Below are 24,462 nucleotides of genomic sequence, written 5' to 3'. Positions count from 1 at the left end.
GTTTTGTTTTTAGTAAGGGAGCAAAATGGTCAGAACTGTGATTTAGGACAGTATCTCTAAAAGCTTCATGGAAGATATGTTGGATGGTGAGGACAGGAGTAAAAACTTGAGAAAGGAAGACATTGGGGTTCTTTTGGAATGCATTCCAGGTACGAGGTGATGCGGGTCTGAAGTAGGTTGATAGCCATGTGAAGAAAGAGAAGGGGGCTGAATAGAAGATGTTGTGGGTAGAAATGGAAAATTTTGGCAAATGATTAGATTTGTGGGGTGAGAGAACATGAAAAGAAGAGGATGAAGCTAGTAGAGCTAATAAAAATAATCATTTCTCATAAGCAGTCTGTCATTGATGATCTAGGACCTCAGGCTCAGCTTCACTACAGAGCCAATATTTCTGGCTAGTTTTTCTCATTCATTCAGGCTGAGGCAGTGAGTGACAGTGGTTGGGGACCTAGTGAGAAACAAGATTTCATAGAGATTGGCCCCTTCCTAGTGCTATAAAGGCTAATGCAGGAGTCAGGAGTTTTGGTAGGGAGAGCAGCTGTAGGTACTAAGTTGGGTGACAGTGCAGGCTGTGGTGCGGTAGCAGTGCCCAGTACGGAGAGGCCCCAAGTGTAAACATGGAGATGTACTCCTACTCTATGAGAGGCCCTGCTCTTATGGGCCATGGACAGTACACACATTGAAAATTTAAGAACCTGCATATTTTTTCAAGAGCCTTTAAAAAACACCTGAGTGTGCATGATTATAGTGCAAACTGAGACATTCCCTTTGGAAGTTGGAGCGGAAAGAACACAGTACTTGGATACAAAAGACTTGGCTTTGAACCTAGGCTCTGCCACTTACTAGCTATGACTGTGGGTGTGCCATTTAATCATCATTTCCTTAGCTACAAAATAGAGATTGAATCTGAGAAATGCAAACACCTTCAGAAGTCAACTTTGCCAACTTATACCTGAGGTAGAATTTCCTCTTCAACATTCCCAACCAATATTAAAAAAAATTAAAAAACAAAACAAAACATTCCCAGCCATTGATTATTTGTCTTTCTCTTGAAGAACTTTCTCCATTTTTGGAGAGCTATAATTGAGTCAAGTTTTACTTGTATCAAGTCCAAACCTGCTTCTCTGGGATATCCAACCACTGGACCTTTTTTTTTTCTTTAAAACATAAGAAGCAACCCTGATCTTGTGGATCTCCCATAGAAGTCTGAATCTTCCACGAGTACAGGTGAAGGATATGTGGCTAAAAATCAGTTCTTCCGAGAAAGATCAAGGGATTTAGCAAATGGCAGATTCAGTATGAATCAGTTAGTGACATGACAGCCATTAATGTGATCTTCAGCTATATTAATAGAAGTTTAATGTTCAAAATAAAGGAAATAGTGGTCCTGCTAGTTTATTTCCTCAGCATCACATCTGAAATGTTGTCTTTAGTTCTGGATTTCTTTTAGAATCAACATGGGCAAATTAGAACTATGTCATGAGGATTGGTTGATGGAACTAAGGATGGTTTAGCCAAGAGATAACTTAGAGAAGGCATAATAGTTATCTTCAGGTTTTGAAGAATGTTTTTATGTAGAATAGTGATTGGACTTTTGTTTGGCCCTCAAGAGCAGTGGGTGGAATTGTAAAGAAACAGATTTCAGCTTAATTTAGGGGAAAACTTCCTTATGATTAGAGATTATCAGAAGTAAAATGGGTTCCTTCAGCAGGTGGTACCACTGGAAGTCTTCAAGCTGAGGCTAACTGAAGACTTGTTTGGGTTGTTGTGCTGGGTTTTCCTGCTCAGGTGTTAGATGAGATGGCCTGTAAGATATTTTCTACTCTGAGACTTGTGGTCTACAACAAGATCCCTGCTGTAGGGGATCCCACAGTAGAGCTGAGGAGAGAAGACCCACAGCTGAAGGTGATTCCTAGTAATATGTAGGGTGCCTCATATTCCAGGAAAGGTCCAGCAACAAGTGAGATCTCTGTTGGGGTTGTCTGGTCAGAAAAGACTTCCCAGAGGCTGTAGAGGTTGTACTGGTTCTTAAAGGACAGGTAAGATTCAGCAGGTGTAGAGTAAAGGAAATCATAATAGTTCACATTTATTTAGTGGTCTGCAATTTACCAAACATTATCCTCACAACAACTCTGTAAGAAAGATAGGGCAGGTATTATTATCCTCATTTTTTACAGATGAGGAAACTGAGGCTCAGAGAGTTGGAATGACTTGTCCAAGTTCACACAGCTAGTAAGTGGTGGGGCTGGGAATCAAACCCCAGGCTTCTGATTCCAAGGCCAGCACTCTTGTGATGGCATGTGTCCTGCCTCTCATTCCAGGTGGGAGGGGCAGCATGAATGAAGGAATGAGCATGGGCTGTAATGGGACAATAAGGGGCCTGGCCTGGATGGGGTCTGTTAGAGGAATCCCTGTCCAGGATCTTTTCCCCCATCCCTTTTCCCCACTGCCTGATAAGCTCATTTTGAGGGATAGCTAGTAGCATTGGGGGAAAGATAGATGGACAGGTGCATGGAAGGCTACCTGAGCCCCCAAGGTTGATGGATATCTCTAAGTATAGTTTTTTCTGTTTGTTTCCTACCCTGACAGTCCCCTGCGGAGGGAACATCACCTTATACAATGGCACTGTCTACTCCCCTGGCTTCCCTAACCCATATCCCAACTCTCAGGACTGCACCTGGCTCCTCACCGTGCCCCCTGGTCATGGTATACACTTCAACTTTAGCCTGCTGCAGACGGAGCCGGACAATGATTTCATCACCATCTGGTAAGGGGCTTTAGCAGTGGGGAGGAAGCATCCTATTAGCAATCCTGTATTTGCTTTGGATATTATCTATGGATAGCTTTCCATTTAAGCTCAGCTTTCCCCTATCCATATGCAGGGTGGCCTAGGGTCTACAACATCATTTTACTAAAGGTTTGAAAATACTTTCTTGGTCAGATTAATTAGCTAGCCAACATACAAACACACACACACACACACACACACACACACACACACACCCCACAGTGTATCCCAAAGCCAAATAAAAATGATTGCTAGATTTTCTGTCTCTATTAGCAAAAAAAAAAAATACAGAGGCAACTATAAATAGCTATCAACCTCCTGGGATTTCAAGGGTGCTGGATGAATGTATCTTTAGTCCTTTTCAGAGAGTGGAAGAGTTTAATAGGGTAGCTACCCTATCCTGCCCCCCAAAAAAAACCAACCAAACAAAAAAAAAAACAAACCAAAAAAAAAATTCTGATTCAGGAATTCTGGTAGTTCCTGCTATTCTTCCTAGAGCCCCTGTACTCAAAATTGCAGTGAATGGGGCCCTAAGACATATATTTGGGGTACATTGAGTTTCCTGTGGTATGGTTTTAACTTCAGCTTTGTCTGGCTTCTTCTGATCAACGAAAGGAGCTCTTGGGGATAGGGGAACACAGAAAAACTAGACCTGGGAGGGATCTTGGAGAACATCAGGTATAGTCCCTCTTTTGATAGGTAAGGAAATTGAAGCACAGACAAATTAAGTGTCTTGCCATGGGCCACTCAAGTACTAAGCAGCAGAGCTAGGATTTGATCCTAGGTCTGACTCTGTATCCAGTGCTCTTTTCACTACACCAGGAAACTGAGTTTTCTCCTCCAAAGTCAGGGAACCAGCAGGGAGACTTAAAGGATGGCTAGGACGTAGGTCCTCTGCACCTTTCAAGATGGCAGGGAAATGGGAAGACACTCACCGTATTCTCCCAAAAGCTCATGAATAACAAAAGTGTTACTATGAAATAAAGTATCAAGGTGTGGTCTGTGTGAGATGAGGTCAATCAGAAAAGGCTTCCTAGAGAAACTGTTTTGATCCAGATGCCAAAGGAAGTGACAGAAACATATTAATGAAGAAGGAAGAGAGAGAATGCTTACATGAACATAGATTAGACTGGAATTCTCCTAACCAGATTTAGGAGATTAACTTCATGCCACAAAGAAATTCATGAAATGGAATTTTCTAAACCCAACATGAGTCACTTTGGGGAATGATGTTGTTCAGTGGGAAGAGAATTTAAGTCATTGCCAGATTTCTCTTGGGAGGCATCGATGGGGCCAGCCATTATAAATTTAACACCACACTGACAGCCTTCTTTCTGGCTGACAGGGATGGGCCCCAGCAGACAGCTTCCCAGTTGGGAGTCTTCACACGCAGCTCGGCCAAGAAAATAGCCCAGAGCTCATCCAACCAGGTCCTGCTCAAATTCCACAGCGATGGAGCAGTGGGTGGGATCTTCGTCATTGCCTTCTCTGGTCAGTATTACCACTGGGGACGGGGTGTCAAGGGTCACGACACTTTTGTCATTGAATTTGGGCAAGGGATATAAGGTCCATAAGAGGATTTGACAGGCTGTTCCATATGCCTAATTCAAGGCCTCATCCTTAAGGGATGAGTACACCACCTCATATCTGTATCATAATATGTGGCAGCATATTCTTGCAGGTCAGCTCACTGGCTGAAATATTGGCTCTCCTGGCTCCCATCCTTACCCTCATGGCTGACCATAAACCCACTACCCTACAAAAGCCATGAGCATTTTTCTCTATCTCACAGAGATGATTTAGGGGTTTATTAGTCATTAGAGATCACCAGGCAGTAGACAGTGTGAGAATATTCTGGGCAGGAAGATTCATCTATGTTTTGTTTTGTCTTGGTTTTTTTGTTTTGTTTTGTTTTTTAATCAGGCTTTGGTTCCCTCTTGTGGTTACTTGAATCTTTTTACACACATACACACAGAGTTTTTAAAGGGTCATTAATTATAGGCATTGTTATGTCTCTCTTAATTATGCTACCCTTCTATATAAATAGTAAATTTGTAAGTCTGGTTGGGTGGCCATATGTGACCCTAGTTTACCCTAGGTAGCACACTGAGTAGAGCATTAGCCTGGGAGTCTGGAAGACCTGAGCTCAAATCCAGCCTCAGACATTTCCTAGCTGTCTTGACCCTGGGCAAGTCACTTAACCTCTTGTCTGCCCCAGTTTCCTCAACTATAAAATGGGGATAATAAAAGCACCTATCTCGCAGGGTTGTGGTGAGGATCAAATTAGATAATATTTGTGAAGTGCTTAGCACAGTGCTTGACACATAGTAGTCTCTTAATAAATGCCTGTTCCCTTCTCTTCCCCACCACCTCTGTGTGTGTGTGTGTGTGTGTGTGTGTGTGTGTGTGTGTGTGTGTGTGTGTGTATTAGGAGTGTGTGTTTCTGTGAGTAAGAGTCTGTTAAATATTGCACTTGAAATCAGGAGGCCTCAGTTCTAATCCCAACTCCACCATTGATTTGCTGAGTCACTTTGGACAAGATGCTTTTGCCCTGGAGTCTATTTCCTATGCTGTCAGATAGGGACAGTAATCTCTCCCGAACCATTCTCATGGAATTTAAGTTGGAAAGGGGTCTTAGTGGCCATCTTGTCCAACCCATATACTAAAAAGAAGCCCCAGTATAACAAACAAAACAAATGCTCATACAGGCTCTGCTTTAAGACCTCCAATGAGGGAAATCCTTCTATTTCTCAAGGCAGCCCATTCTGTTTTTGGAGAGTCCTAATTATGAAGAAGTTTCTTTCTTTCTTTCTCTTTTTTTTCAAATCTGACATACCTTGTTCCCGCCCACCACCCCCAGTACACAGCCTAAATATGCCACTTGGCAACACATTGCTTCTGGCTTTGCCCCCTAGAGTCAAGTAAAACAAATTTAATATCTGTTCTATGTGACCAATAATTTCAGGCTGATATCATTTCCTCCTCCCTCCCCACCCCACACACACCTTTTCTAGATTAATTAAACATCCCTAGTTCTTCCAACCAATTCTCATATGACATGGGCTCAGGGTACTTTACCATCTTGGTTGTCTTTCTCTCTAGTTTGTCAATGTCATTTCTATGCTGTTTCAACCAGAACTGAACACAACCTCCAGGGTTGTCTAAATAGAGTAGAATCTATTCTTGGGTGCAGCCTTTTGACTGAGTCCAAGTTTTACAGAACAGTTTTACAGAAATCCTTTTATTAAGGGGATTTATTCTGTGAAGTTTGGATTTAGTCAAAGGGCTGCACTTCAGGACCTAAAGGGCCACATGTGGCTTCCAGGCCTCAGGTTCCCCACCCCTGAAATAGATGATAGAGAGACTAACACTGAAAGCTGTGCCCCATTAAGGCAGTCAGAAATCACGTTAACTTTTTTATTTTTCCTTCACACTGTTAATTTATATTTAGCTATGGTGTTATGGGAATCAGATGGAAAAAAAAAAGAGGGACAGGAAAGTACTTTGGAAACTATAAAGTGCCACACAGTTGTAAGGGATCATTATTAGAATTGTGTGAGTGTGAGTGTGTATGTCTGTGTCTGTGTATAACTCATTCTTCAATACCCAGATGGATCTGTGATTTTATTAAGGGGGATGTTACACCCAGTGTTGCATGCCTATTATCCCATGCTACTTTTGTCCATCTCCTCCCTTAAGTTTTCTTCAAGGGGCCATCCATTGTTTAGAGGGGCTTCTTAGGATGCCAGTGGAGCACTCATGCTGTCTGTCAGTTATTTCTCTCTCTTCACACATGACCACTCTAGTTTTTCTATAATTGATGACATCCTTTATTCCAGTTCTTAATAGTTTCTTATTTCTTATCTGTTAAAGCCTGTTCACACCCATGTTGTATCTCTTTCTCCTTCTTTGAATGATACTCAGTTTTAATTCTTTGAAAGCTTATAGTGTCCCATGGCTCTCATCCATACCACACAAGTAGAATATTGGTATCTTAAAAAATGATCCTATTTTTTTTTTGGGGGGGAACAGGAGTAATTATTTTATTGCACTAAATTTTTTCATTGTAATAGTAACAATAGCAACTGTTTGTTTTTGAAATGAACCATGATGAAATAAAATGGTTGTACAACAAACTCTGCCCACCAGATAGAGATCATAGCTGGGAGATTCAGCCAGTATTAAAAGATATCTACCTATGTTACCCAGATGGATGGGATTATAGCAATGACAAATGATAGACCAGAAAGCACCAAGTAGACTGATTAGATTTAGCTACACCTACACATTTATTGGCAATGAGGTGCTCTTGAAAATAAGGGCAAAAATATTTGTCTCTACAAGGCTGCCCATAATCTGTGCCCGCTATCTTTGCAAGGAATGTTGGTCCACAGAAGAAGGTAGAGAGCAGAAGTTTATAGTCCTCCAGCATGCAGTAGAAAGAACTGTGTGCACAATTTCTTTGACTGTTCATATGATCTCTGAAGAATTCAGGGCTAGCAAATGTACTGGAAGGAAATTGAGTGGATCATATAGCAAGGATGACTGACCGTGTAGGTAAACCATATGACTTAAACTGGATACCATAGGACCACAGGCTATCCTCTGGGAGATCAAAAATTCAGTTAGATAAGCCAGTTTAGTTGTTCATCCAAAAATGAAACTGTTGAATAAAAGCTCATCAGTTCTGGTATTTGATAGATTTGTGCTTTAACATCTCAAGTAGCAATAGATTCAAATAAATGAGTTAATAAATGACCAAATAATAATAACAATTAATAATAGTATACATTTGTACAGTCAGTGATTTATTGGATGATGGTATATGAAAACTTTCATATCCATTATCCCAGCAGATTCTCAGAACAGCCTTGGGAACTAAGCATTATAAATATTATCTCTGTTTTGCAAAAAAAGGAAATAGAGACCCAGATGTAAAATGACTTGCTCAGTAGAACCAGAAACAGAACCCACTTTATCCAGTGCTCTTTACACTACACTGCCTGCATGGTTTGATGCAAAGGGGTAGGACCTGATAAGTAGGCTTGTGTGTGTTTAAGACTTTTTGCATTTGTGAAGTTTCTTCTTTTCCTAAAGTAAGACTCTTCCATGTCATCTTAGAATATCAGGCTTTGAAGAGACCTTAAGAGATCTTCTACTCCAAGGGTTCTTATTCTCTGGTCCTTGAGCTTGTTTTTAAAATATTTTGATAATTATGTTTCAGCATAATTGGTTTCATTTACCACTATGTGTTTTAGGTCCTCAAAAATATTATTTTGGGAAGGTGTCCATAAGTTTCACTAAACTGCCAGAAGGGTTCATGATACAAAAAAGGCTAAGAACCTCTGACCTAGTCCAACACCCTCATTTTACAGGTGAAAAAATTTAGGACTAGATAAATAAAGTATCTTGCTCACATTTTACATAGCTAGTTAACGTAAGCATCCAGTGCTAGAATCTAGAGGCCACGTTTCCTAACTTCCTAACTTGAGTGCCCCTTCTGTCACACCACAGCTGAGTCAAATAGCTTTACACAAACTTCTCAGCCCTTTCTCCTAGGTCCTATTATCCTTCTTTGTTTCCCGCACTTCAGTCTCACTCTGTCTACCCTTTTCCCTCCAAGGACTACAAACATCCGCAGGTCTGTCCCTTTAAAAGCCCTTCACTTCACCTTACCATTCCATCAAGCTATTATCCCCTATTTTTCTTCCCTTTTATTGCCAAACTTTAATAATTGGTTGTCTAACTTACTGCCTTCATTTTGTATTCTTCATTCCCTTGCAATCTGGCTTCAGACCCTAACCACTCAACTGAAAATGTTCTTTTAACTTCTAAATCCAGTGGTCTTTTTAAAAAAAATCTTTCCTCCTACTCCTTGACTTCTTAATAGCTATTGGCATGGGTCCCCTAGGAGGAGAGCTAAGACATTGGGCTTCCTTAGACTCTTTTCAGTCTGAGGTCTTGTCAGTCTCATGTAGTAGGAGTACAGGAGAGGAGAGGCTAGCATGATAAGTGCTGAAGCTTCCCTGGTTTCTGGTCTGGTCTTGTCCTGGCTCCTGCATTTCCCTTTTGCTCCACTCTTTCCTCTTTTCTTGTGCCCTCTTTGCTACCTGCATTCCATGGTTTCCCTGCCTCTCCCTTATCTACCTATACCCTCACTCTACCATGTGCTACCTAATCTACCTATACTTTTACCCTGCCATGTGCTACCTTATCTACCTATACTCTTACCCTGCCATGTGTTGGTCAGGATTTACTTGCGTTTCCATTAGTGTAAGGAACTAGGGCCAAGAAACCTGGGTATGAACCTTGCGCCAAGTCTTGGCAAGCAGGTCCTTCTGCTGATGTCTCCCTCATTAGTGCTCATGGGCAGGAAAGTCTGAGGGAAAAACAAACAGTAAGAAGAAAGGGAAGAGAGATATGGGTAGGTCTCAATTTCAGGTAGATAACTGTTGAGGAATTGAGAAGGGGATGATGAACAACAGAGGGATGAGATTATTCCTATAGACAGACTGGTGAGAGAACTGAGAAAAACAACAGATAGCTTTAAAACATTCAGTGAACCTGGGACTTTGGGTTTCTAATGGGATGTATGTGTATGCAATTTTTAAATGTGCATACCTATGTGTGTAGGCTTGCATATGTATAGTATACATGTTTGTGCATTTGCATACCCTTGTATGTCTTTGGAAATTTTGGCCTACCCATTTACCTTTCTCTTCACTTCTCAGTCCAAGGAATTTTCACTTGGGAGCAGGTCTACATTGTAGGCAATCCTGGACTGAGGCCATGTGCTGTTTTCTCTGCACAAAGGCCATGTGAACTAGTGGAAGGAGCACTGGACAGCTATGTTCTGGCTACCTATGATGGTATAACCCAATAGGTGAACAAGGTACAGTGAGTTGTTGATAATCCCTAAACTTAGGCAGGGGAAGAACTCCCTCTCGGCAACTCACACCCTCTTCTCTTTACAGGAGTATAGCTTGTACCTAAGACCAATACTAACTTGGCTGCCCCTGCCACATCTCACATCTCAGAAGGATGTAGCTCCCGAAATTGTTCCACTTCTACCTATAATGCTGTCTAGTCTCAGCTAAATATATGGTTCAAACTCCTGGCCATTTTGCACTGGTAAAATCCAAATTGGGTATATAAAAGCTCTGTAATGTACATCTTTTTCCATTTGGGGTTTTTTCTCTCTCCTTCCTCCATCTCACTGCTCTTATTTAGGTAATCAAAAATGGCACAGATTCAAATAACTCTCTGGCTTTTAATACAGTGTGACATACATATCAAGAAACATTTCTAAACACTGCTGCACATTCTGCAGCTATAAATGGGAAAGGGAAGGAAGAAACAGGATGACTGGCTTTGCCTTTACCCTACTTTCCATTGGGGTGTGAATAAAAACAGAGTGGAGAGGACATGTACATGGCTCTGGGCTTGCATTCCCAAAAGAGCACTTGTGGCTTGGTGGAAGCAGAGGCAGGGAATTTCTCAGTCACTCTCACCAACAGACTTCCATTCCTGAATCTCCACTGGACACTGCCCAACTGTGGTCTGGCCCAACTTTCATTGCAGTATCACTGGCTCTTAGGGCTTCTCTTCAACATCCTGGTTATGAAAAGAAGCAAGTCGGTTAGCATGCAACTCAGCCCATGGTGGAAAAGTTCAGCATAAGTTACCCCAGTGGGGATTCTGTCCTGGTTTCTGTCTTGGTTATTCTCTTTTGTGTGCTCCACGTCAAAGTCTCTGGCCTTCTTCTTGCCTCTGGGGACAGGATTTCATCACTTTTCCCAAAGTTAGCATGAATTCAGGAACCAGCCCAAACCAAACGTGCACCTATCTGCCTCCCAGCTCTGACACCATCCCTTTTTTGTGGGAAGGGGGCTACACTGGGAATGCAGTTTTAGGTATTTCAAAAAAATTCTGCCCTTCCAGCACATCTCTCTGTCCTTTCCTGCCACTACTTAACAGTACTGAACCCAAATTGCCCTCTCATCCAGCAGGTAGAGATGGGGGTACTAAATGACAAGACTGAAGCTCCTTCAATATGTAGACCTCACAACAATGATCTCATATTCTGAGTTCTTTAGATACAGACAGATTGAGAATACTGGCCTAAAGAGGCATGAAGGAAGAGAGCTCTTCCCTTGCCTCAACTCTTATCACAGCTCCTTCTCCATCACCACTGCCATTATGTTGGGTCATCTCTTACAATTGTCCATGAGTTCAATCCCCCTATTACTCACCCTCTGTACTATCCTCTAGCCTAGTTTCTAGCCCATTTTATTCAACAAGTCTTTACTGACTCACCATGTGTCCACTCCTGGTATAGGGTTTCTTGGAATATGAGAGAATATATTATCTTGAGTTACTGACAGTTTGTTTCAGAAGTCAGTACACACAATGAGAAACAAATATGGCTCCTTGTACCTAATAGGTACTTAGTGAATGTTGAGTTGAATTTAATTTAATAAGTAAAGGAAATATAAATGACAAATTGTTTGGCATAGACTTTAATGGGACTAATATGTCTTTGAGCCAGAGCATCTGAGGAAGGTTTCAGGAAGGAGGTAGTGTTTAAGATGAAGTTTGAAGGTTTTTAAAAGAAGTATGCCCTTGTCTTGCAGGGATAATTTCCTAATTCTTACTTTTTCAATTCCATATATCCTTTATTCATAATTGCCTCATTGCCCATGGTCCCACCATTCTGTAACTTCTTAACGAAACTTCAGAAAGCATTTGTGTTTTACAGCAAACATTAACCTTGGAAGCTATGTCAAAACTAGTATATTCATGATTGATTTTAGAGGGGTAAGGGAAGATGACTAAAGGAAAAGATAAATAATGTAGCAAAGGAAACATATGACTTGATGGCAAAGCATCCCTCAGTGATTTGTCCATGGTAATGGGAGAGCAGGGCAGATAGTCTCAGGTCCAGCAACAATGGCAGATTATCACATAGACACATTAGACTTTCACCTAAAGGTAGCTAACTGTCTGTTGATCCCCAAAGTTACTAGAAGGAAAGCAGTTAAACTGGGTCCCTTCTTATCTGGAGAATTGTACTTAGGAGACATGGAACAGGATCATGGAATCCAGAGTTATAATCCCATTCTCCATATCTGTCTTTAACCTTGATCCACTCGTTACAGACCTCACTGAGAACAGTGACAGGGTTAGCCTTGGAATCCTCCACCACACTTGCAAGAACCAGGGCGAGGAAAAATATGACAAGGAAATGCCAAAAGTAATGTCCCATTTCCTTGTTCTCATGAGACATTTCTTATAATTTTGTAGTTATAAAAGAGGGAGGCCTCATCACCGTGGTCCAGACAGTTACTTCATTAAACCTTAGGTATAGACTGTGACAGGTTAGCTACATTAACCAGTTTAAGCACAAAGGGAATAAGGATTGGGATCTTCATTGCTGGTTTCATCCCACAAAAACCAGTTATTTACTTGTAGAATCAAGTGTATTTCCTTCAGAGCATGAAAGGGGGAAAAGAAATGACATTTGGTATAAGGTTGGGTTGGATTTGTAAAGCAACTCTGGAAAATTATCTCCAAGTGACTTTTTTTTATTATTATTATTCAGTGTAGCAAGTGCTCTGGACTCATTCCTCCAAAGCAAGGAAAACTTCATCTCCTCCTCAGGGTTCTATAGGTATCCCTAAAGGTTTAAGAGTGTCTTTTCACTAACGCTACTGGGTCAAGCTCCCATTCCTGTATATTCTCCCCACTGTTAGCCACCAGTGACTAATGACTCAATTCCATTAGCCAATTGACATTAATAAGCTTTTCTCTCAATACTGCAGGGACATACTTTCCTTTATATCACCTCAATCTCTGGGGAGAATGGGTTCATACTTTGCTGTTTCTAATAGCTAGCATTTATATAGCACTTTAGGTTTGCAAAATACTTTATGTATGTTATCTCATTACCTATGTTATCTTCACAACAACCCTGTGAAACAGGTGCTAATATTTTTTCCTATTTTATTGGTGAGGAAACTGAGACTAAGAGAGGTTAAGCTACTTGCCCAAGGTCACATACCTAGGAAATGCTAGGAAAGGATTTAAACCCTGGTCTTCCTGACTCTAGGTCCAGCATTCTATGCACTGGGTCACTTAGTTTTTTTACGTAGCATTGGTCTCACCAAGTTAACTTCCACATGTGGCATAACCACTAGGTGAGTCCACCTCTCAGCTCTTGCAAGGCTGGATCCCAAAGGCCTCTTTCCTAACTTAAAACAACATTCCTCACTCAAACTCTACCAGTGAAGATATCGAGAATTATTTATTTAAACCATGTTTATGCACCCTTAGTTATGGATCCTCAACCAATTAGAAGAGTCTTCATCACCAGAATACCATACCCTCAGTGACTCATAGCTGAAAGTATGTTCATCAGGCCTCCACATGTTGGATTGAAACTAGAGAGAATATCATATATATTCTCTATGACCCACCAGGAAGAACAAATATACATACGTTCCAAGGCAGCATTTCTGAACCACTTTGGTATTGTGAACCTTCTTGGCTGCCTGGTTCTGAAGCCTATGGACTCCTCAGAATCATGTTTTTAAATGCAAAAATAAGCTATATTGGCTTACAAAGAAAGCCTTATACTGGAATACAATTATTAGAACTTTTTAAGTTCATAAACCCTAGGTTAAGAACCCTTATTCTCTGAATTAGGCCCCCTTTAGTAGCCAGTCCTGTCTTTACACATAGACAGATATATATGGAACCCAAAGGTCAGAAAAATGAAGGGACTTTCCCAGCCTCATACAGACAGTAAATTGTAGAACCAGGGTAAGAACCCAAGTTCTATAGTTTGAGATCCAGTGTTCTTTCCACTGTATCACCAAATAATTAAATTTGAAGAAGATCTTCCTGACACAGTGTTGGTAGGTTAGGAGCTTGGAGCTGTGTGTCCAGAAGTAGAAATGGCCAAACAGAGTCATTTGCTCTTCCTTTCCTGTTTTTACTCCATACATAAGACAGCTCTCTGGGGTTAGGATTGTCAGCAATGGCCATGGATAAGAGCAAAATTAGCTAGTCTATATGCTTATTGAAGCCATGATCTTAACTGCAGAATCACCATGTTCTAACAGCCATATATGTCTATCAGTATGACAAGGATCACCATGTTCTGGTGATTCAGAATCCATTCCTTAGACTCAGCTCCTGCACTTTGGAGAATTCTAATTAAAAAAAAAAAGTACTGCTTTAGCCAGTCTGCTGAAGGATCAAAACCTGGAAGACATATTTTCTGCAAGGATTCCATGTATAGAATGTTTTAGTTACAATGGCTACCACTTGTTTCTCTTCATGTCACACTCAGGTGTTCAAATTTTTTTGTGTGTGTTATGATATAATGACAACTTATGTTAAAAATCAAATTCTAAGAAAATCGTAAACTATTAGACTGAAGGTGTCCTTTTTTAAAGTCTCAAATTCTGCTGAAAGTAATTTTGCATACTGACATGTTATTTTTTCTCTGCTTTTCAGCTTATCAGCTCTCCAAGTGTCCTCCTCCAACCATCCTCCCCAATGCTGAAGTCATCACTGAAAATGAAGAATTTAACATAGGTAGCATCTCCTGAACTGTGTTTTAGCCAGAACCAGGGAAGCTTTACTCAGTCATTAGCACTGGGAACATTTAGAATGAGAGGCATCCAGGGGAGGGGCTTTTTGGCAAAATATACTCAATTGCAAACTGCTATAGAGGAGAATCAATTTCTCTGAAGAAAGCTTGGCCAGCCTTCTTATTTAAGAGATTTTAACTTTTTAAGGGTATTTAAGAGACATGTCTGTTGCGTGGTCACATTGGATGTTCCTGCTAATAATTCTTGTGATTTGGGCATTTTTATTCAACAAGTTAATTTATTCAGCAAACATTTATGAAGTTCCTCCTATGTATAATTCATTTTACAATAAACATTAAATCAGTTTCTACAAAGATTAAATATGACATAGTCCCAACCCTCAAGTTATAGAATGAATGCAAGGGAGATAAGATTTGTATATGGATGATGTGATATAAATCAAAACACACTAATTGCATACAAGGAATTTAAAGCCTAGGTGATGGAGAGATCATTTCATCTGGGGAGGTAAAGGAAGCAATCAAACAATAAACATTTATTATGCACTAACTATTTCTGGCACTGTTATAGATTTTGGAAAAAAGACTACAGGACAAAAGGGAAGTCAGTTTGTCACTAAACATTTATTAAGTACCTACTTTGTTCCAGATGCTGTATTAATTTCTGAGGATACAAAGAAAGGCAAAATATAGTCCCTGCTCTCGAGGAGGAGTTCAGAGCCTAATGGAGGAGACAACATGCAAACAATTATATATAAATGAGCTATATACAGGGTAAATTGAAAATAACAGAGGAAAGGCACTAAAATTATAGGAAACTGGGAAAGCCTTCTTGTAGAAGCTGAGATTTTAGCTGAGACTTGAAGGAAGCCAGGGAAGCTAATAGGCAGAAATACAGAGAGATAGAGAATGTTTTGGACATGGTGGACAACCAGAGAAAATCTGGAAATGGGAGTATCATGTTTGAGGGACATCAATAAAGCCAGTGTAACTTGTTAGAAGAGTACATGGAAGAGTGTAAGGTGTAAAAAGACTGGAAAGATATGTGTGTGACATGGGAGGAGGGCGAACAGATAATGAAGGGCTTTGATTAAAAAGAAGAAGATTTTTTTGTTTGATTCTGGAAGTGATAGGGAGCCACTGGAGTTTATTGAGTAGGGAGGTGACATGGTCAGACCTGTGCTTTAAGAAGATCACTTTCATTAGCTGAGTGGAAGGTGGATTGGAGTTGAGAGAATCTTGTGACAGGGAGAACAACCAGCAGCTATTGCAGTAGTTCAAGCTTGAAGTAATGAGGCGGTGGCAGTGTCAGAGGAAAGAAAGGAGCGTCAGGGGATGCTACAAAGGCAGAAATGGCAGCAGATTTAGACATGGGAGGTAAAAGTGAGGAGTCAAGGATGACACCTAGGTTACGAGCCTGGGTGGCTGGGAAGTTGGTGGTACTCTCAACAGAATTAGGGAAGTTAGAAAGAGGTAAGCATTTTTAGGAGAAAATAATGAGTTCAGATTTGGACATGTTGAGTTTAACATATCTATGAGACATCCAGTCCAAGATGTCCAGTAGGCAGTTGGAAATGAGAGACTGAAGGTCAACAGAGAGATGAGGGTTTGATTAGTAGATTTGAGAATCATCATCATAGAGATAATTGAACCATGGAAACTGATTAGATCACCAAGTTAAGTAGTATAGAGGGAGAAGAGAAGAGGGCTTAGGACAGACTCCTGTGTGACACCTACAGGTCAGTGGGTATGACATGGACAAAGATTCAGCAAAGGATACTGAAAAAGAATAATCAGATAATTAGGAGAACCAGGGAAGTGTTGTGTCCCAAAAACCTAATGAGAAGAGAGTAACTAGGAGAAGCAGGTGACTGACAATGTCAAAGTCTGTAGAAGTCAAAAAGAATGAGAAATGGAAAAAAAGTATTGGATTTGTAAATTAAGAGATGATTGGTAACTCTGGAGAGAGCAATTTCAGTTGAATAATGAAATCAGAAACCATACTGTAGAGAGCTGAGAAAAGAGTGAGAGGAAAAGAAATGGGAAAATCTATTACAGACGGCTTTCTCAAGGAGATTAGCCATAAAAGGGAGGATAGATATGGGACAATAGTTAGTTGTATGAATAGATCAAGGGAGTTTTTTTTTTAAAGATTGGGAAGACCTGAGATTGTTTGTAGGCAACAGAGAAGCAGCCAGAAGTCAGGAAGAGATTGAAGATAAGAAGAGTGTGTAGATGATGGAAGGGAATATCTGCTGGAGAAAACAAACATGGAATTACTTGTCTATGAGAGGGAATTCACCTTGACAGGGAGAAGGGCTTCCTCAGCATGTGAGATAAGGGTGAAGGAGAACATAGTGGCAGAAGATATCTGGGTAATGTGAGATGAGAAGGGAAGAAGAAGGAGCTCTTGGCAAATGGCCTCAATTTTTTCAGTAAATTATGAGGCAGGATTCTCAGCTGAGGGGATTGGAACAGGAGGAACCATGGAAAATTTGAATGAGGATGAAAAGGTTTTAAAATTCATTGTGGGGATTGGACTAGTAATAATAATAATAGTTAAAAGTATTATGGGAGTTACTATGTGCCCAGCAGTATGCTAAACACTTTACAAATATTACCTCATTTTAATCCTCGCAACAACCCTGGAAGGTAGGTACTATTATTATCTACATTTTACAGATGAGGAAACTGAGGTAAACTGAGGCTAAATGACTTGCCCAGAGTCACACAGCTAGTAAGTGTCTGAGGCTTGATTCGAACTCAGGCCTTGTCAACTCTAAGCCTAGTACTCTATCCACTGTGCCACCTAGCTGCCTCCAATATGAGTTGATAAGGGAGGTATAGAAGGATTGCCTAGCAGCAATGAGGTGCCATTTGAGGTTAAGTAATGTAAATTTGTTGTGGACCCAGTGAGCATGCCTTTGTAATTTTCTCTAGTTTCATCCAGCATCACACGTTAAGAGTGAAGGCAGCAGATGGTGGGAGTAATCCAAAGCTGAGGCCTGGGAGGGCAAGATCAGATGCAAGAGAGAAAAGGAAATGTAGAGTTGAACTGTGGGTCAAGAATGAAAGAAAGGAGAGTATAGCTAGTGCTAGGGGAATGGCCTGAAAGAAAATTGAGGGGTCAGGGCATTGGAGGTCACTGTGTGGACAAAAGACAGAATTTGTGGTTACAAGGAGGAGGGAGAATTGGAATGACAATACAGTGTGATAAAGAATGTTAGATAAGGAAATTTCAAAGTTCACAAACATGGAAATGTTGGTTCATTTGTGGGCAATGGCAAGGTCAAAGGTACAACCATCTTTGTGTTTAGCTTAGGTGGGGTGGAATAGTGGCTCACTGCAAATTAGTTGAGGAACTGTGAAGTTAGGGTGTTTAAAGGAGTAGTAATATATATGAGGAGTTGAGGAATTGAATTTGAGGAGTTGAGAAGGAAAAACTGTGAGCTACTCACTGAACTCATTGAGGGGAAAAAGGAGAGTGTTACTGGGATTTTGATTAGGTGGTAGATGTGGATTGAAAGAACCTCAAAGGAGAAGTTACTAAGTGAGAGTGGCTGAGGAAGAAACTGAAGGAATATTACCACTCCCCTTACTCAACCAGTTAGTAGGGGGAATGAGTGAAATATTTTCTGTAAAATATATTTTTTAAAGGCAAACAGAGGTTAAGTGACTAGCCAGTGCTAAAAAGGGAGGCCAAGAAGCGTATGTCATCAGGAGGGAGCCAGGTCACAGTAAGAGCCAGAAGATGGAAGAAATGGGAAAAGAAAAGATTTAAGATGAAAGCAAGTTTGTTGCCTATGGAACAATATGGAACAGGCATTCCAGAGAGCACAATAGAAGGTGGGTAGCCTTAGAGTGGAACATGGGCATGGGGGGAATGGATTGAGGGGAATGGGAATAAGGAATGGGAGTTTTTAGTCTAGCAAGAGGACACAGTGTGGGCATATACATACATATATGTATATATACATGTTTCAGGAACAGTAGTAGTAGCTAGGGGAATTAAGAAAAACTTTAAATAGAAGGTGGTCCTTGAACTAAGCTGTCAAGGAAGCTGGGGATTAAGAGAAGCATAGTTAAGGTAAAAGTGCATTCTAGGTATGGGAGACAACCAGTGGGAATCAAGAGACAGGAAATAAAGTTCTGCATGTGAGGAATAGTAAAAAGACCAATTTGGCTGCACTGCAGTTTGTATGAAAAGTGATAATGTGTAATAAAACTGTAAGAGTAGGTTGAGACCAGGTTATAAAGCACTTTAAATGCCAAGCAGGTGAGTTTATGTTTGATACAAGTGGGAATAAGGAGGCACTGAAGTTTTTTGAGTAAGGAAATGATATTGGCAGGCCTGCATTTTGGGAAAATTGCTTGTATTAAGGATTGATTGGAGTGGGGAGAGACTTGAGGCAGAGCAACCAATTAGAAAGCCATTTCAGTATTCTAGGCATGACAGAGTGAATCAAAGTTTCATTGTGAACAAGTAATACTGGACTAATTTCATTTTCTTTTTACCTTATCAAGGAAATGTTATATGTCAGGGGTTGACAAACTACAGTAGAGGGCCAAATTCGTCCCACCATCTGTTTTTGAATGGGCCTGTAGAGCTAAGAATGGTTTTTACATTTTTAATAAAATAAAACTTTATTTAAATTAAATAAAGCTTTAACAATGTAAAAACCATTCTTAGCTCACAGGCTGTACAAAAATAGGATTTAGCACAGATTCCCCAGTCCCTGCTATATATGCATTTGCCACAATGCACTTCACAGATCTCTTATGCTGTGCTTTAGGACACGATGGAAAGGTAGATTTGGGGCTAGCTGAATAGTTGAACAAAGAGTAGCTATGAATGGATCAATGTTAGTTTGGAGAACAATCTCTAGTGGACTATTACACAGATCTGATTTTTGCCCTACTGTTCAATAGTTTTATCAATGACTTGCATGAAGGAATACATAAAGTATTTTAAATTTTTAGATCAATCAGTAAGCATTTGTTAAGTGCTCAATATATGATAGGTGCTAAAGATTCAAAAATGAGCGAAAAAGGCCTTTCTGTTAAGCAACTTACTGCCTAGCCAAGGAAGATAACCTGTACATGTACAGATATAGATAGATAGATAGATAGATAGATAGATAGATACAGATATAGATAGATTTATATAGATATAGATCTATATAGATCTATATCTATATAAATCTATCTATATCTATATCTGTACACACACACACACATACATATAATAGATAAATAGATTTTGGGTTGGGGGTGGAAGGGGGGTTGTGTGGGTTTTGGAAGCTTAGGGGATCAGGAAGGTGGTTCTTCAGCTGAGCCTTAAAGGAAATTAGGGATTCTAAGAGAGGACATGAGGATCACTTCCCATCCACTTGCTTCCCACACAAGCGAGACGGCCATTGCCAAGGCACAGAGATAGGAAATGGAGTGTCATGTGTGAGGAACAGTAAAGCCAGTTTTGATGAACTGTAGTGTTCATACAAGGGAATAATGTGTAATGAGTCTGGAAAGGTAGGTTAAAGCCAGGTAGGGAAGGGCTTTAAATATCAAGCAATGGAATTAATATTTGATCCAGGTGACACAAAGCTAGAAGGGATAACTACCGCATTGGATGACACCATCAGTATAGAAAATAACCAACAGGAGAGAATGGTGAGCCAAAACTAACGAGATGAAATTTGATAGGTATAAATGTCAAGTCCTATTCTTGGAAATAGAATAACAACTGTATAAGTTTGGGAAGGTAGAGCAAGACAATATTTATGCTGAAAAACATCTTGGAGTTTTATTGAATTACAGGCTCAATATGCATCAGCAGAGTGACTTGGATTCATGAAATTCATGCCATTTCTGAAGGTATTAACCAGAAATAGGGTTCAAAACAAGGGAGGAAAGCCCTCCTCTGCTTCACTCTTACCAGACCCTGTCTGAAATATTATGTTCAGTTCTGAATGTCACATTTTAGAAAAGACATCAGCAAGCTGGGGTGTGTTCAGGGGAGGATGACCAGGAGAATGAAGGGATTAGAGACTAGGCTATGTGATGATTAATTGAAGGAATGGGGATGTTTAGCCTGGAGAAGAAAAGATTTGGGAAGGAAGAGAGGATGGTATATATCTTCAAGTATGTGAAAGAGGAATAATGCATGTTCTTTTGGCCACAGAAGACAAAACTAGAGGCAATGGAACAAAGGTGCACAGAGGCAGATTTTAATTTGTTGTAAGGAAAAATATCCTGAGAATCCCAGCACTTTCAAAGTGAAATGGGCTAGCTTGGGAGGTAATAGATTGCCCTTTCTTTGGGAGTCTTGAAGCAGAGACTTGGCAGGGATGTTGTAAATGGGACATCCTGTTCAGGTCACTTTCAGGTGTGAGATTCTATGCTACATTACCTCTAATGAGGGAATTCACTGGCTTTGTCACTAGGGAAGCCTTGTTCTCTCTTTCTCAGGAGACATTGTGAGATACAGGTGCCTTCCTGGATTTTCCCTGGTGGGAAGTGAAATCCTGACGTGCAAACTTGGGACTTATCTTCAGTTTGAAGGACCACCTCCAACCTGTGAAGGTATCTACCAAGAACTATTCCATTCCCCAGATTAGTATCTGGGAAATCCCATGACATGAATTCAGAAAATTGGTAGGAGAAGGTGCTGAGATAGCCTTGCAGGTTTAATCTGAATGAAGAGTTTTTGTTTGAAACATCTCAGTAAAGACTTTAGAACCCAAACCCCTGTCTGTTCAATATAGGATTTTAGACATTAGCCATTTGACAATCACCTCTTTCCCTACATAGTTACTTGTTTACAAGAGTTAGATACATTTCATCAAGTAACCCTGACTGCTAGTATGAATGAACTAAAAGCCTATGGAGACAACTGATTATCCTGCCTTTTCTTTAGATTCCATGGGAGCAAGAGAGGGACAGAAAATCATAATTGAGGAACTGGTTAGCTTAAATTCACACTCCACATAGGTGAGTGGACAGGTGTGATCAGAACCTCCTAAATTTAAAGGAGTGTGGCCCAAAGCAGCCGCCCCAGCTTTGCCCTTCCCAGAATCACAGAACATGCTGCCAGTTGACTATTAGTTCCCAAATTCTGATTGTTGACTAATTTTGGCATGGCTTTAAATGTAATTCTCTTCTCCTGAAGACTGAGTCTGGTAGAAAGAAACTGATTATGTTACCTGTCAGCAAGAACAGTGAGTGCCAGGTCAGTGACTGTGTAATCACATGCACTCTTTCTCTTGAAAGTGTCACCTGGTACAAGGAGAGTTGTTCCCCAAACTGCCCTAACTTCTCATAACTCATTATGAATCAACCGTGCATAACTTAACTAAGCTTTCTTTTACTCTGTTTATATTTGCTACTTGTCCTTCCTTAAACCAGAGGATTATACTTCCTCCTAGAAAGAGTGCCCATAATGGATCAAAGTTTAAATTCAAGTCCATAGTCTCTATAGTCATGGCACTCTGAGTGAGGGCTCAAAGAGGGGCAGGCTCCATATTGGTCCATGGATGCTATACATGGAGAAGGTAGGAGAAGGCCAGTGGCCAGGAGCAGCTGAAATGTAGACAGCTTTTAGGTATTTGCTTATGCTGTTAGTGGATTATGGGGGATCGATTTTTAATCCTAGTCTGGTTTCCCTATGCTAACCTGCATCTTCTAAGAGCTTTCTCATGAGCCTTCTCCCAGGATGTCATTAGGAAAGGAAATCTGCTAGCAGCACTTATGCAGTACATTCCAAAGGCACAGGGAAGGTACTTCTAAATTAGCAACTATTGTAAATAATCTGTAGTCTTACTTCTCACATTAGCAGAGATAATCAAGGGCTGTTGATGAAACTTTGTGATGCAAGAACTATTCAATAAGCATAATCCTTAGCCAGGCATTAATACTTAACATGGGTCCTTCATACTTCGTTACTATGACAGGGCTGCCCAGGGGGAACTGCATTCCCACTTGCTTGAGAACTTTAAGCAAAGCCTAGATGACCATTTGTCAGGTATACTGTAAAGGGGCTCTTTTTTCACTTATATTTTGGACTAGATGCCCTCTTGAGAGTCCTTCCAATTCTGAAAATCTGTTCATGTATGATTTTATTGGTTTGGGAACTTCCTCTGCTTCCGTAGATACCAAACATCACATGTCAGTCTGTAAGAACCACCACATCCTTGGCCAGATGACTGCCTAAGTGTGTGAACCACTCTGTGGCCATAGGAAAAGTGCATATTAAAGCTAATATTTGGAGAAGTATCAATAAATTTTATTTATATATACATATATATTTATTATACATATAATATATATTATATATTTATATAACTAAATCAAAAAAATATTATCAATAATAAGGATTACTGTATGTGGTATGATATGTAATTTGTTTGGGGAAACTAATTGCACGTGCCTAAAGTGAGTATTGCGGTCTAATGTGAGGCTATAAGGCTTGTGGGAACTTCTCATACCCATCTCCTCCCTCCAGCTGTTACCCTTGTCTTAATTCCTTGAGGACTATACAAAGGGTTCACAATTCATGCATTACTATTAATAGTTTTGTTTTTCTTTTCTCTAAGTGCTCTGTCCAATGGATGAACTCTTGACAGACTCTACTGGGGTAATTCTTAGTCAGAGCTACCCAGGAAGCTACCCTCAGTTCCAGACCTGCTCCTGGGTGGTGAGAGTAGAGCCTGGCTACAATGTCTCTCTCACGGTGGAGTACTTCCTCAGTGAGAAACAGTATGATGAGTTTGAGATTTTTGATGGTAAGTGACTGTAAGATATCTAAGGGCTAGGGACAAAGAGAGGTGATATGCATCCAGAGCTTAGAGGGAGGACCAGGTCTCAGGCAATATCTTGTTCCAGCTCATTACGGGCAACAGAGGTTGTCATCTCATCCTCTAAAGATGTTTCCATGTCCTTGACAAGTGAGAAGTGGTCAGAGGATTTCCAGGGAAAAAGGTATCCTTCCAGTCAGCTCTATCCCTCTGATTGCCCTGTAAAAGCAAGTTTTTCCCTGAGGTATTGTCCTAATAAAGCCATGTATCTTATCCAGGTGAATCAGTGCCCTCATTTGAGGACCAAGTGTCTCAAAAGATTTTAGGATGAGAAAAATCTTCCAACTATCTTCCTCTTTGTAATACTTCAGTAGATCTCTGATCTCACAAATATGGGCACTCCTTACTTGATGCAGATCAGAACCTATTTATATAGCTTCTTATTCCGAGCTATGCTCGTCCATTTTCTTCCATACATTTTTTCAGAGAGCTTCTATTCAATGTTCTAGAGCCCTTCCTTTTAATATTTTGTGTGGACCAGTATGTTGCAAGACTTGGGCTTTCCTTCTATTCCTAGATCTCACTGTATCACTGACCTATCTCCTTTTCAATCATATATTGCCTTGATGATGTCTCTTATGTCAGTCAATGCACACATACAATGTTATGGAATATGTGGAAGCCTACATGAGCCCATCATGCAACATTTTATTGCCCTTTTACTGTTTCAGTGACAAATTGATATCTGAACTGAGGACCAACTTGCTAAGGATATAGACGTTCATCACCAGTAGGATGGCCACTAGGTGATGGATTCTTTGACTATGGCAATCCATGAAACAACCTGTTATTGCTATCAATAATTATAACAGCTCACATTTCCGCAGTGTAAAAAGTGCCTTCCCAGGAGAAAAAACTTTTTTCTCTCATTCTTAGGAAGTTGACAAAATGAGGAAGAGACACATCTATGACACAAAGATGGGTAGAAACAGTGATATGGACCAGGAGTTATATAATGACAGTGATTATACTGCTTCACATTTATTTAACAATTTATATAATAAGCTTTGTTAAGTTTGGTACTTTTCCAACTGATTCTTGCAATAGGCTTGAAAGGTAAGAAGGGCAGGTTTTTTTTCTGTGGTAGAGATGAAGCCCAGAGTGAAACAGTGACTTGTCCAAAGCCACCAGCAAGTTGATGTAAAACAAAAACCAAGGTCCCCCAACTCGAAGGTCTCTTTTTATTATAGACTGCCTTAGGTCAA

General features: G+C 40.3%; 1 protein-coding gene across 1 annotated transcript in view; it reads left to right on the top strand.

Moving 5' to 3' along the window:
- The window catches only part of CSMD2 (CUB and Sushi multiple domains 2), a 974,125-nt gene that overhangs the window by 867,410 nt on the left and 82,253 nt on the right, over positions 1 to 24,462 (top strand). Inside the window, 5 exon segments of the mRNA XM_078157010.1 lie at positions 2,590 to 2,767; positions 4,134 to 4,279; positions 14,309 to 14,389; positions 20,874 to 20,987; positions 22,997 to 23,185. Of these exon segments, the coding sequence (XP_078013136.1) occupies positions 2,590 to 2,767; positions 4,134 to 4,279; positions 14,309 to 14,389; positions 20,874 to 20,987; positions 22,997 to 23,185 (708 nt within the window).

This window comes from Phascolarctos cinereus, unplaced genomic scaffold (assembly GCF_003287225.1).
Source record: "Phascolarctos cinereus isolate Bilbo 61053 unplaced genomic scaffold, phaCin_HiC Scaffold_726;HRSCAF=1367, whole genome shotgun sequence".
NCBI lineage: Eukaryota > Metazoa > Chordata > Mammalia > Diprotodontia > Phascolarctidae > Phascolarctos > Phascolarctos cinereus.
This window is presented reverse-complemented; position numbering and strand designations above follow the sequence as displayed.